The sequence below is a fragment of the Hyperoodon ampullatus genome (assembly GCF_949752795.1).
Source record: "Hyperoodon ampullatus genome assembly, chromosome: 13".
Taxonomy (NCBI): Eukaryota; Metazoa; Chordata; class Mammalia; order Artiodactyla; family Ziphiidae; genus Hyperoodon; species Hyperoodon ampullatus.
In genome coordinates this window covers 30,340,338-30,353,756 of record NC_136926.1, presented here as the reverse complement: position 1 = coordinate 30,353,756, position 13,419 = coordinate 30,340,338, and the positions used below count along the sequence as shown (strand labels likewise).

The 13,419-nt window shown below is 48.3% G+C and overlaps 1 protein-coding gene across 1 annotated transcript in view; it reads left to right on the top strand.

Annotated features, from left to right (window-relative positions):
- APCDD1 (APC down-regulated 1) overlaps positions 1–8,790 on the top strand; it is a gene marked incomplete at its 5' end in the record, with an annotated part of 31,803 nt that extends 23,013 nt beyond the window's left edge. The window contains 2 exons of the mRNA XM_079718106.1: positions 5,424–5,745; positions 6,911–8,790. Of these exons, the coding sequence (XP_079574232.1) occupies positions 5,424–5,745; positions 6,911–7,362 (774 nt within the window). The 3' untranslated portion in view covers positions 7,363–8,790. The remainder of the gene's footprint in view (positions 1–5,423; positions 5,746–6,910) is intronic.
- Positions 8,791–13,419: the final 4,629 nt, after the last annotated feature.

The following is a 13,419-nucleotide window of genomic DNA, read 5'->3' as shown; positions in this document are numbered from 1 at the left end:
CCATTGAGCCTGCGTGTCCGGAGCCTGTGCTCCGCAACGGGAGAGGCCACAACAGTGAGAGGCCCACATACCGCAAAAAAAAAAAAAAAAAAAAAAAAAGAATAGCAGCAAGGAACACGTTCTGGTCCCTCGGCTCTAGCCCTCAGCTTCTGTGTGTCAGGAACCTGACGTGAAAATAGCCTATCTGAGATGCAGGGGAGGGAGTGATGTGGAGCCTAATGGGAGAGCCTGGGAAAGACAGCTTCTCAGATGAGACTCATGGATCAGAGCATGGACCAAACAGAGTAACTTCATGAAGCAAATGAGATTTCATGGTACAAATCACTCTTCATGTTGAAAAACTCTTCCCCTTTAGTCATTGTGAATGGCCACTGTTTAAGAAAAGCATTTTGGAAAAGAGAAACTTTAGAACCAGTACGATATCTAGGCCTTAATTTCTGCTTCTCCATGGTTGTTCCTGTGGGTCTTTTGGGTTTTATTCAAGCCAAGGGTAGTGGTAATTAAGAGCACAATTCAGATTTTTAAAAGAACTGTCCACAAAACAGAAAGGTGTTCCCTTTATCCAACCTTGGCTGAAACTGTCCCCTTGTTGACAGCATCCACAGAGAAGCCAAAACTCCCACACTGATTTATGACATCGTTGGTTTCTTAATGCCAGCTAAAGAGTTGGTTAAAACGGTAACTAGTCAACTCAACAGCAAAAAGCAACCTGATTAAAAAATGGGCAAAGGACTTGAATAGACATTTCTCCAAAGAAGATATACAAATAGGCCATAAGCGCATGAAAAGATGCTCCAACATTTCTAATCATGAGGGAAATGCAAATCAAAACTTCAGTGAGATAGCACATCACCCTTATTAGGATGGCTGTTATCAAAAAAAAAAAAGAGAGAAAATAACAACTGCTGGTGAGGGTGTAGAGAAATTGGAACCGTCGTGCTTTGCTGGTGAGAATGTATGATGGTGCAGCTGCTGTGGAAAACAATATGGCAGGTTCTCAAAAAATATTGAACATAGAATCACCATATAATCCAGCAATTCCACTTCTAGGTATATACCCAAAAGAATTGAAAGCATGTTCTCAAATAGATTGGACACCCATGTTCACAGCAGCATTATTCACAATAGCCAAAAAGTGAAAGCAACCCAGGTGTCCATTGACAGATGAATGCATAAATGAAATGTGGTCCATCCATACAGTGGAAAACTATTCAGCCTTAAAAAGGAGGGAAATTCTGACACATGCTACAACATGGATGAACCTTGAAGACATTATGTTAAGAGAAATAAGCCAGTTACAAGAAGGACAAATACTGTATGAGCCCACTTATATGCGGGACCTCGAGTAGTCAGATCCATAGACACAGAAAGTAGGTTGGTGGTTGTCAAGGGCTACGATGCGGGGGTGGGGTGGAGAGTTGTATTTAATGGGGACAGAGTTTCAGTTGGGGAAGATGAAAAAGTTCTGGAGATGATGGTGGGGATGGTTGCACAACAGTGTGAATTACTTAGATGGGAAGTTTCATGTTATGTATGACCACAATGAAGTAAAGTAGCTAGTTCAGGAATTTGGTGAGACCAATACCCAAGGGGCAGCTTCCTCCCACTCCTTCCCAGCCGATGGGTGACAAGCTTCCCTGAAACTACCTGGCCTGCCTTTCTCTGCTGCCGACCAGAAACGCTTCAGCCAGGACCATTTCTTACGTGAAGGACCACAGCCCAGCCAGATGCTCATCTCGGAGCTCAGGACCCGTGCCCTGTCATTCTTAAAGAAAAACACTGAATGCCAGCGTGTTGGGCATGGAACAGGCTGGGCCCCACGTTGGTGCCCCCTCCCCTCCGAGCTGGTTCCTTTTCTGAAGAGCAGTTGATCCCTGGTGCCGTCCAAGCAGTGGCTCTTGCAAGAACTAAGACCCCTTGTTCCTGCCCCGCCTGCTCAATCTAAGAAGCTTTCTGGGCACTTCCTGAATGATACTGGTATTTGAGGAAACAAATCTTTTCAGGGACTGAGACTCATGTCTTCCTAGAATGGCCAGAACTGAAGTGGTCACAACTGATGTTTTTAAATTCCCAAATCACAGATAGCGAACCGAGTGGTGGGGAACAGGAAGAACGGGATGGAGGCTGGGTCGGCGTGCAGGGACCTGCAGTGCACGTGGGCTGTGCAGGATCTGCTCAGTTAGCGAGTGTTGTGGGGGGCACAGTCAGCAAGCTGCCAGCTGGCGAGCTCCCAGTGGAGTAGCAGAGCCATTGCTCCTCGTGGGTGTTTTGGAAGCTGCCTGGCGTGTGTTCTCAGAGGTTCCACTCTTTCCAGGGCCGTCTCCTGCACCACTCAGTGTGCTGGCTAACAGGTACCGGCACCAGATTTCCCCCCTCCCCCGTCCTGTCTGTGAAATCTCAGAGACTTGAGTCTGAGTACAGGGCTGGTTTCACACAGACCATGTGGGGCTGGGGCACGGGAGCAGGGGCAGCAGGTACAGTTTGATCAAGGTGCTGATCATGATAACGCTTGTTAGCCATTAAGGAAGGGGCTACTTCCTGGGTGCGGGAGTTAATATGATATCACAGAAATCATATTAACTTTCCATCCCAGACTTTGAGTAAAAACCCCCTTTTGGGGTAAAAAAAATTGGAACCTTCGCTTCCTAGTAGTTTACAAGAAAATACATAGTGGCAAAATTACTGAATTCAGTGACGCTTTCTTTTAACTAAATTTGTGTCTTTTTCACCCTGTTATGCATTTGAAAGATAGTGGCACATATAGCAGGAGACGTGCCATTTGTTTGGTCTTCCCACCGAGTGCCATGCACGCATGCAATCCCACGCCGAGAAACTTCTCCTCGTAGTGGTTCTGGGAGCCCGAGTGGGACCCACCTTAGTCTCATCCTCATTTCTTATGGTATTTAGGCCCAGGGTCCCCAGCTGCAGTCGCTGGCCCGTGGATCTCCTGCCAAGGCCGGAACCATCTCTTTCTGTGCAGTTAAGTGCAGGCCTTGTGGGCTGTGTACACGTGTCCTTCCTGTCCATTTCCTTGCTGTAGCTTGCAGATGGCTCACTGCTGACCATAGGCTGCAGGGCACTTTCTCCTGTGTGTCCCAGAGGCCTTGGTAGGAAACTGTAGGCCCACAGACGCATGGGCCCCGGGACAGCGAGGCCCCTGCGCTGCCTGTTTGATCTCATTGTTGGCAGGCCCCGAACAAACCTCCTCTCCCGTAAATGACAACTCCAGGCTCAGCCGATGAGCACAGGGACTGTCAGCAGGCACTGAGCTGTCCTGGGAGGAGAGTGTTGAAGGGGCGGCTGGGGAGCCCTGGCCCCCTGCAATTCTCGTCTACTCTCCCAGGCAACCCAGCCTTCAACCAAAGAACCGCTGCAGCCCCACGTGGAGTCAGTGCCAGGGATGGAAAGGCCTGGCGGTTTGGATTTCTGCCCAGAAAACAAGTGCCTGCCTGCCTGAGTGGCCACCTGTCAGTCCCTGTCTACAGGCCAGGAGCTGCTGGACCAGGAGCTGCTGCACAGTGGGCCCCGGGCAGGGGGCAGGGCCAGTGTCGCCCTCCTGCCACAGCACCGGGCACATTCACGTGGGCCTCTAGCGTGGCTGGTGTCTGGCAGCTCAGGAGGCTTTACAGACCTGTGTGTGAGAGGGGGAGTAGTGGAGAGGATGCCCCATCCGGGGAGGCAGCCCTGGCGCATGGACCTCCGGTGACTTGGGTCCAACAGCGGATGGCAGTCTGTCTGGGCAAGGAGCCGGCTCCTGTGTCTCCAGACCTGGCTTTTTGTGTGAGCCCCGAGCCCTCCAGGCAAACAGCATCTACGTGGCTGACAGTCTCGGGCCCCCCTACTCTACTCGGAGGAGGTTTTCTAAGTGGCAACCCTAGATAGCCCTTGTGCCGGGTCCATGTTGGTGCTATAAGCAGGCCCGGCCAGAGAGGCGCTCCCGAAAGACGGGGCGGCCACTCTCTTGCACTGATTAGATGGTGTGAAGCTATAAAGCAGGAAGCATTCAGAGCCCATAAACCATCCAGACCTCAGGCCAGCGGACGCAGGTAGGGACAAGAGTGCCCACGACCTCTCCGGGCCTCTGCTCTTGCCTCCTTTGGGGCTGTGTCCTTCACGTCTCCTTCATGGGGACCTCTGCCCTCACTACGCAGCGCCCTGTGTCACCCACAGCAACTGGAGCGCTGTCCTTTTTTTTTCTTTTGTGTCTCATAATTTTTTTTTTTTTTTTTTTTTTTTTTTGCGGTACGCGGACCTCTCACTGTTGTGGCCTCTCCCGTTGCGGAGCACAGGCTCCGGACGCGCAGGCTCAGCGGCCATGGCTCACGGGCCTAGCCACTCCGTGGCATGTGGGATCTTCCTGGACCGGGGCACGAACCCATGTCCCCTGCATCGGCAGGCGGACTCTCAACCACTGCGCCACCAGGGAAGCCCTCTCATAATTATTTTTAATGGAAGAATCTAGTTGTAAAATACACATCACATAAAATTTACCATCTTAGCCATGTTTAGGTGTCAGTTCAGTGACGTCAAGGACATTCACACTGTCATATGATCTTCATCTCTGTCTGGCCACGAACTCCCCACCCCAGCCCCTGGTAACTCTATTCTGCTTTCTGTCTCCATGGATTTGATGACTTGAGGTCCCTCCTATAAGTGGGATCGCACAGATTTTGTCCTTCTGTGACCGGCTTATTTCACTCAGAATGATGCCCTCACGGTTCATCCTTGTAACAACATGTGTGTGTCAGGATTCCCGTCCTTTTTTAAGGCTGAATCATAGTCCATTGTGTGTCTAGACCACGTTTTGTTTATCCATTCAGCCATTGATGTACATTGTGTTGTTTCCGTTTTTAGGTTATTGCAAATTGTGCTGCTGTGAACGCGGGTGAACAAATACCTCTGAGACCCTGATTTCAGTTCTTTGGGGTATAAACCAGAAGTGGGGTTGCTGGGTCCTAAGGTGATCCTTTTCCACAGCAGCTTCACCCCTTTACGTTCCTACCAGCAGTGCATGAGAGTTCCAGTTTCTCCACGGCCCCGCCAATGCGCTCATTTTTTGCTCGTTCTGATAGTAGCCATCCTAATTGGGGTGAGGTGATGCCAGCCTTCCTTTCTGAAATCAAGTGTCCAGGACAAATGGTCTGAAAATGTAACAGGATTCTAAAGGGGGTCCAGATCACAGATGAAATATTTAGGCAAGGCTCTACTGTTAGCCAAACACACTTATGTACTTGTGAGCACACGCAGGCACACACACCAGGTCTGTGGCTCCAGTTGCCCCTGGGGTACCCAGGTTACTGGTGGCGGTGCCTCAGGGGCTGCCGGCGCCTCTGCCGTGATCCCCGTCGAAGGCAGCGCATGCACGCTGCTCTCATGGAGACTTCCCCACCCCCCACCCCACCGTGTTTGTGTTTTGGCTCCAGAACCACGACCACGCCTGCATCGCCTGCCGCATCATCCACCGGTCGGACGAGCACCGGCCGCCCCTGCTGCCCCCCAAGGCTGACCTGACAGTGGGCTTGCACGGCGAGTGGGTGAGCCAGCGCTGCGAGGTGCGACCCGAGGTCCTCTTCCTCACGCGCCACTTCATCTTCCACGACAACAACCACACCTGGGAGGGGCACTACTACCACTACTCCGACCCCGTGTGCAAGCATCCCACCTTCACCATCTATGCCAAGGGTCGCTACAGCCGCGGCGTGCACTCCGCCAGGGTCATGGGCGGCACGGAATTTGTGTTCAAAGGTAGGGCTCCTGCCCCACACCCCACACCCCGAGGTCACGGCAGCAGTTTGGGGACGTGTTTGTGGAGGCAGAGCCAGGGGCAAAGGGCATCTTCTCTGCTAGGGATGTTGGGGAGTGGACTGCCTGCCTGCATCATTCTCTGCAGCCTCGGAGCTGGCGTTAGTGACGCCCAGGTGCTCAGAGTGTGCCCGTCGTGCCCTTGAGAAGATGCCACGTGCTTGCAGGTGGGCGGGCGGTATGCCTAGTGATCAGCTAAGTAAGGCAGGTAAAGGGTGACATTCTCCAGGCTGCAAGGCTGTGAGCAAGGGGTGGGGGGGGCCTTGTGATCTCTATTTCTAGACTTTTTTTAAGCTTGTGCATCTTTTTAGGAAGGTGTCAACCCTGTCATGGACAAATAAGAGGGCTGGCCTAGATACCCCTCCCAGGATAGCATCCTGTGATTCAGTCCATTTAATATGAAGTATTTCTGCCGTCCCAGATAAGCCCTGGGGCATTTTACTGCGCCCCCCACCCCAACCTTAGGGAGGAAGATTGGCTCTAGGGACAATGGGCCTTTGGTAGCTGTAGCCCAGAGAACAACTGTCTGGGTCTGAGTCCCCTCCAAAGCTCTCATGTGTACGCAGAATATGGGCCCCTGGGAGAGCCTCAGAAGCGGCCCTCTGCAAGGGCTGGGATTTCCACTGAACAGATTTGAGCATATTTTTCTCGCTTGCAACCTAATTTATGTTAGTTACCTGATTTACGGGCCAGTATAGACTGCTCACTAATATAGGTGTCTGACACCAAAACTATTTAAAAACCTCAAAACCTATTCATAAAAACAAATGCCAGTTTTTGTTGAATACTGTGTCCATCCCAAAGAGCAGTGTCCCCAGAGACCGCTCCTTGGGGACAGTCTGACTTCACAGGAACAGGCTTGGTCAGTTGTAGTCTGGGCTCAGCATTTACTGCCAGATGGGCTGGACTTTTCTTCCTGGTGGCGCCTTCAGGGTGCTTGGTGTGGCCACCAGTCACGTCCAGACATGGAACCTTTTCCATCTGAGGGTCTTTTCTGTGGGCTATGGTCTGGCGGGTTGGTCTGCAGGGTGGGTTTGAGAGCAGAAGCCTGTGAGGCTTGGTGCCCCCAGCATCCTTGAATCACGGAGCTGTCCTGTGTCCTTGGCAGTGAACCACATGAAGGTCACCCCCATGGACGCGGCTACTGCCTCGCTCCTCAATGTCTTCAACGGGAACGAGTGCGGGGCCGAGGGCTCCTGGCAGGTGGGTGTCCAGCAGGACGTGACCCACACCAATGGCTGTGTGGCACTGGGCATCAAACTACCTCACACGGAATACGAGATCTTCAAGATGGAGCAGGATGCCCGTGGCCGCTACCTGCTCTTCAATGGCCAGAGGCCCAGCGACGGCTCCAGCCCGGACAGGCCCGAGAAGAGAGCCACATCCTACCAGATGCCCTTGGTCCAGTGTGCCTCCTCGGCGCCCAGGGCTGAGGACTTCTCTGAGGACTCCGGGCAGCATCAGCACCGGAGCTGGGCACCCGGGAGCGGCCCGTGTCCCCTGCTGCTGTCTGGGCTCGCTGGCCTTTGGACTCTGCAGCCCTGGCACAGTCTTGGATAGAAGCGCTTACAGAGTTTGATTTTTCCAAACCAGGATGCCTTACAATTTACAGATTTTCTTTACAAAAAGAAAAGACACTTCTTCCTCGGATGCACTTGAGCAGCTGAGAACAGTCCTCCTCCCCCGCCTGGCCCCCGCCCGCCTGGCCTGAGTCATGAGCTGTTTGAAGTTTTGGCTTTGAACTCCATCCAGTCGGATCCCGGGCCTGGGCGTCCTCACCATATAATTGCACTTTAAGACCGCAGAGAGTTTCAGGCGAGCGTGTTGGCAGAGGGAGCAGGGTGAGAGCTCCATCTTCTTTTCTTCCTCTTCATTATTATTGCATTTCGGGGGGAACTTAGGAGAAACAAATATCAGCTTCAGCTTTTCCTGCTGCTTCACTGCGGTTGCTTTCTGCTCCTTTGAGCCTGTTTCACTCTCCGAGTTTTCCAACCTGGAATGCAGTGCAGAGTTGGTTTGGGACTGCGATCCAGACACCTTTGATTAAATAAAGAAGAGATAGTGGTGCAGGAAAAGACACTGGTGTAACGGAACCACCTTGAGAGCTTTATGCAAAAAGAGAGCAAATCCACACTTTCAAATGTTGAAAAGTATCTGTAATTAAAATTTCAGAGTCATTTAAACGTTGGTTGTTTTAACTTGTTGGGAGATGTTGGTGCTGGTCTCTGGGTGGCTGCAGGATGCACGCTGTTCTTACCTGCCCGGGGGACAGGGTGGTGGAGCACGTGTCAGATGGAGGCTGTCCCGCTACAGACGGACAGGAGCAGCAGTGCAGGGAGGGTGACGGTGCGTGATGGTGACCCGAGTGACGCAGTGCCCATTCGGTCTGGCCTCCTCTCCGTGGGACCCCATCCCAGCTCACGTCGTGTCTGGAGCTTCACTCTGCCATCTCTGTCACTTCAAAGACCAAGACTCAGAGGCCACGCGTGGGCGCCATGGGCCTGGCTCTGCAGAGAAGGCGGTGGGGGGATCCTAGCCGGGTGCCCCACAAGACCATCCACCCTCCTCACAGGACAGGCCGGCCCAACCCGGCTCTGTCACTGCAGAGGGTCTCAGGGCGCCTTCTATAGAGTCTGTGAGGGTGCGTGAGTCACGTCTGCGTGTCACTTTGGATTATTACGAATGGTGCGCTCAGGACGCCAAAGGTGGTTGCCAGGGGAGACCGATGGAGGGAAATGGTGAGTAACCGACAGAAAGCCTGGACATAACTAAAGACCAGTGTGGAAACCACGGTCAAGGTCTAGAGTCACACCTATATTTAAGAGTTATCTTTACGAGATGCTGTGATGTTAAGTTATAAGTGGGGCGTGGAGGACCACAGTGCTTTATCTCTAGATGATATTTTACGTTGTGGTTGAGGGGTTTTATTCAAATGAAAGTACTAACTTAATGTCTGCCAAGTTTAATAAACAGAGATGTCAAAAATACTCCCACAATACACATTTTACCTGTGGATCTATTTAATTAATACTAATGCTATCTTTAAAGAATATAATAAAATTATGTAAAAAGCGATGTTCACTGCTAGAGAATACTTCAGTGATTTACCATAAAAATGATATGTTTATAGCCACATAATTCACAGCCACTCACCTGGACTTAGCTATTCACACTGTTTAAACGTATACTCCATATATGTATACACACACATAGGTACACATACCCAAATATATAGGCATTAACGTGTATACAGTGTGTGACTATATGTATTTGTGGCTTAGGGATGACATGAAATTCACTTTCTGATCCACTACAGAGAATGAGCAGTATAGTTTATTCACAGATTATTGTCAATTGGATTTATGCCTGTTGCTTACCATCTCACCACATACATCACATCCTAAAACTAAACTGCCTGTGTAGCCTATGAAGATCGTCATTTTAAGTGGTTTCCCGTCACCTTGAAGAAACATAATGACCAATCTTTAAGGCTTGAGAGTTGGAAATTTTAACTCAAGACCAAGATGCTATCTCTGAGGAAGGAATGGCTGACTCTAGAATATTCCATAACAAGCAGAAAATACTCCATGATAGGCACTCGGGCCCTGGCAAGTCTACCCCTAAGTTAGAAGTGGGTGGTTCCTGTAACTCCGAGATTTGGGGGAAGTAGGGAGTGAATACAGGACAACTCTCCTAGGTGTTGCTGGCCTCTGGGGACTAGACTTCTCATCCCCGGAAGCAGGCCGGTCAGGCACAGGGTCAGAAAGTTGAACCTTGGGCAACAATGCAACTTGGTTGTGATCTAGGCTTCAGACTCTATAAAATCCAGTTGACCCTGGATTCAGGAAGGAGTTTCCTAGGGTCCCAGTGTCTCCTGTACAGAACGAAGGGAGTTTGTTCAGACAGGACAAGCCCGGCTGTCTGTCCTAGAGGAACATCGCCCATCACGTCCAGCATCTGGAACTGCCGGGCACCGTCCATCCTAAGTAGTCCGTCTCCGGGTTCCCGTGCTGAGCAGCCCACCAGGGTGACTCTCTGCGCTGCTCAACACGAAGGATCCCTGTTAGAGGAGCTGGCAGCCCAGGGCATCCTTGATGGGGCCTCATACCCACACCTGATGGAAACAACTTGAGTGTAAGAGTCTTGTGGTTCCTGGTTGAAGGAAAAGCTTTACGATAGTAAGAGCGCTGTTCCCTAGTCCACCAACTCTTTAAATATATTCTTGAAAACAAAGATGATGTTCACAGCCGTCCACACAAACATCACGATGTTTTATTTTAAATGGTACAGCCCATCCCTGTAACACATACTGGGTCCCTGGCAGTGGACTACAGAAGCCAACAGACAGCATGTAATTAGGCATTTCAGGACACTGTCCTCAAAGGGAGATGCTGGACCACCTGAGGTGGGGTGGGGGAGAAGGGGTGGTGGGTGGGACAGGGAGAGCAGGTCCTTTCTTTCCTCCCCCGCACAGACTTTTCTGGCCTTTTTGAGACATCCGAGGGTTCATGAACTCAAACAGCCTTCATTAGGATACAACTGCATCAAGAGCAAATAAAGGCAGCTGGATAATAAATGTATTCCACTGATTTCTAGATTCTGGAGAAAATGCATAAGCATTCTTTTCATACCAGTAGGAGAATCACATGTCCTAAAATACAAATTGAATTATTCAAATCCCTATGATGATCCAGGAGTTTCTGGCTCACAGGGTAGACAACTGCTGATGTAATTGGAGCCCCTGTTTTATCACAGCCCCATTTCCTTGGTGTCGTTAGGCAGAATTAACACTATCACAAGGAAGAATATTGGCAAAGTCATGACCTCCAACTTCTCATTGGCTAAGATGTGATGGAGCCGACACTTAATACGGCAGCATCCCTCTGGGGGAGACTGAACTGACATCTAGTTGTCAGCCACCAAGGGTGTGAGGCCGGACAAATACATCTCCTTTACTCAAGCTCACTGCCCACTGGAAAGCGAGTCTCAGGGTCTAACTAGTGCCTCTCATTCAAAGAGCAAGGCCGTGGTTTCCATGGATGCATTTGGGTCTCTTAGTTTCTGACATTTGTTGTACAGCCACCTCTGTGGCCCCTACGCCCTGGAGAATACCACCCAAAAATCCCATCCCCCCTCATTTAAGGAATCCCATGTAGCTGTTACATTGGAATTCAGAGGGGCAAGGGTTCGTGATGGTGCAGTCTGTTGTGTGTGAGGGGTGAGTGTGTGTGGGTTTTTTTGCTGTTGGGTTGTAGGAGTTCCTTCTATATTTTGGATATTAACCCTTTATTAGATACATGGTTTAAAAATGTTTTCTCCAATTCATAGGTTATCTTTTCATTATATGAGTAATCTTAACTAAGGAAGTAAAAGACTTGTACATTGAAAACTACAAAACATTGATGAAAGAAACTAAGGGAGGCACAAATAAATGGAAAGACATCCATGGTCATGGACTGGAAGAAATAACATTGTTAAAATGGCCATACTACCTGAAGAGATCTGCAGATTCAATGCAATTCCTATCAAAATCTCAATGGCATTTTTTTCAGAAATAGAAAAAACAACCCTAAAATGTATGTGGAACCATAAAGGACCCTGAGTAGCCAAAGCTATCTTGAGAAAGAGCAAAACTGGAGGCATCACATTTCCTGATTTCAGAATTTATTGCAAACCCACAGTCCTGTGGGGTACTGACACAAAGCCAGACACACACAGTCACCTAATCTCTGACAAGGGTGCCAGGAATACACAAGAAGAGTCTCTTCAACGAATGGTGTTGGAAAGACTGGATATTCACATGCAAAAGAGTGAAATTGGACCTTTACACCGTAGACAAAACAAAACAAAACAAAACACAAAGTCAAAATGGATTCAAGGCTTAAACATAAGACCTCAAACTGTTAAACTCCTAAGACGAAAACATAAGGCAAAAGTTTCATGACATTGGTCTTGGCAGTGATTTCATGGATATGATTCTAAAAGCATAGGCAACAAAAGCAAAAATAAACAAATGGATTATGTCAAACCAAAAAGCTTCTTCACAACAAAGAAAAAAATCAACAGAGGGAAAAAGCAACCCATGGAATGAGAGAAAATATGGCAAACCATATATCTGATAAGGGTTAATCTCCAAAATACATAAGGAACTCCTACAACTCAATGGCAGCACCAAAAAAAAAAAAAAAAAAAACCCCAAAAAACCCCAAATAACTTGCTTTAAAAAATGGTCAAAGGATTTGAATAGACATTTCTCAAAAAAAAAAAAAATTCTATTTTCTATTTTCTCTTCTCTGACTATTTTTGCTGTGGAAACAACTGGATGATGTCATAAATGAATGGTATAAACATGGAAGTGCAGACTTCACAAAAGAGCTGGTCAAAGATGAGAAATAGCTCTGATTTCCAAATAAGAGTCATTTCAATAGCCAAGGAAACAAAGTCCCTGGTACGATAAAATGCATTCTCTAAAGAACCTTCTTTGAGTGTGTTCCAGCACAAATGTCTACCTACAGTATTCATAGCAAACTCCAGCCAACCTCTGCATTTCCTTATTAGCTTGAAACTAAATGGCAGGAAACACCCAGGGGCACCAATAACACTTCAGAATCTTGTGCCAATTTCCAACTGGGTAGACAGTCCTGTAGAGCTAGTCTCTTAATACTTTGAAAAATTCCATTGAAATGAGAGATTACAAACTTGAAAGGCAAGTCCTTTTGTGCATCAATAAATAAAACATCAAAGTGATGATTGATCCAGAGATAGGCAGAAGTCGAGTGTCATTTTCAGCATAATAAAGCAGAGAATATGAATTCAAATGAGCGGCCTGATTGGAAATAAAACAAACCATGCTTTCTATTTCTGGGGTAAGCTTCCTCCCCAGGAGTGATGGAGGCCTTAACACCATGGTACTTCGCCCACTTGTTCACTGGTGCCTTGTGTCTTCTCATTTTTCCAGACCACAGAGAGCCAGTAAGTTATCTTCTCCATTACAGTTCATTCAAAGAGCATCAGGATATTGGAGAAAATGGTGGTGATAAAAATTCACAGGAACTCTGTGCAAAATTTGGCCACACATGCAAACGTCTATGAGCAAACAGTTTAAAAAGTTACTCATGCTGTACACCTGGAACTAACACAACATTGTTAATCATCTATGCTCCAATATAAAATAAAAAATAAAATAAAATAAAAAGTTATTCAACCTGTTATTGTAAAGTTTGTGAAGTCCCAGCATCTTCCTCCAGGCCGATTACACAGCCCAGCTGCTTTTTACCAGGAGTCATGCTACACAACACAGTGGTGCAGGCAGTTTAGCTAATCCTAGGTGGCATGACTTACATAAATTACTCTAAGGTTCAAATATTTATTTTGATTATTCTTCACTTCTTTTAACATGACCAACATTAAGTAAACCAATCGTTAGACTATGCCCTTCCACCATCTAGGAATAAAAATTATGTTGCAACAAATAGAGGATTTTACACTCAAAGAAAATTTGGATCTATCTAGTTCTACCACATACCCAATGCAGTGACCCCCTCGGTGCTGAAACTCATGAAGGCATCCAGTGTCAGCTTGAACATTTCCAGAAACATGGCTGAAACCTCCAAGGCA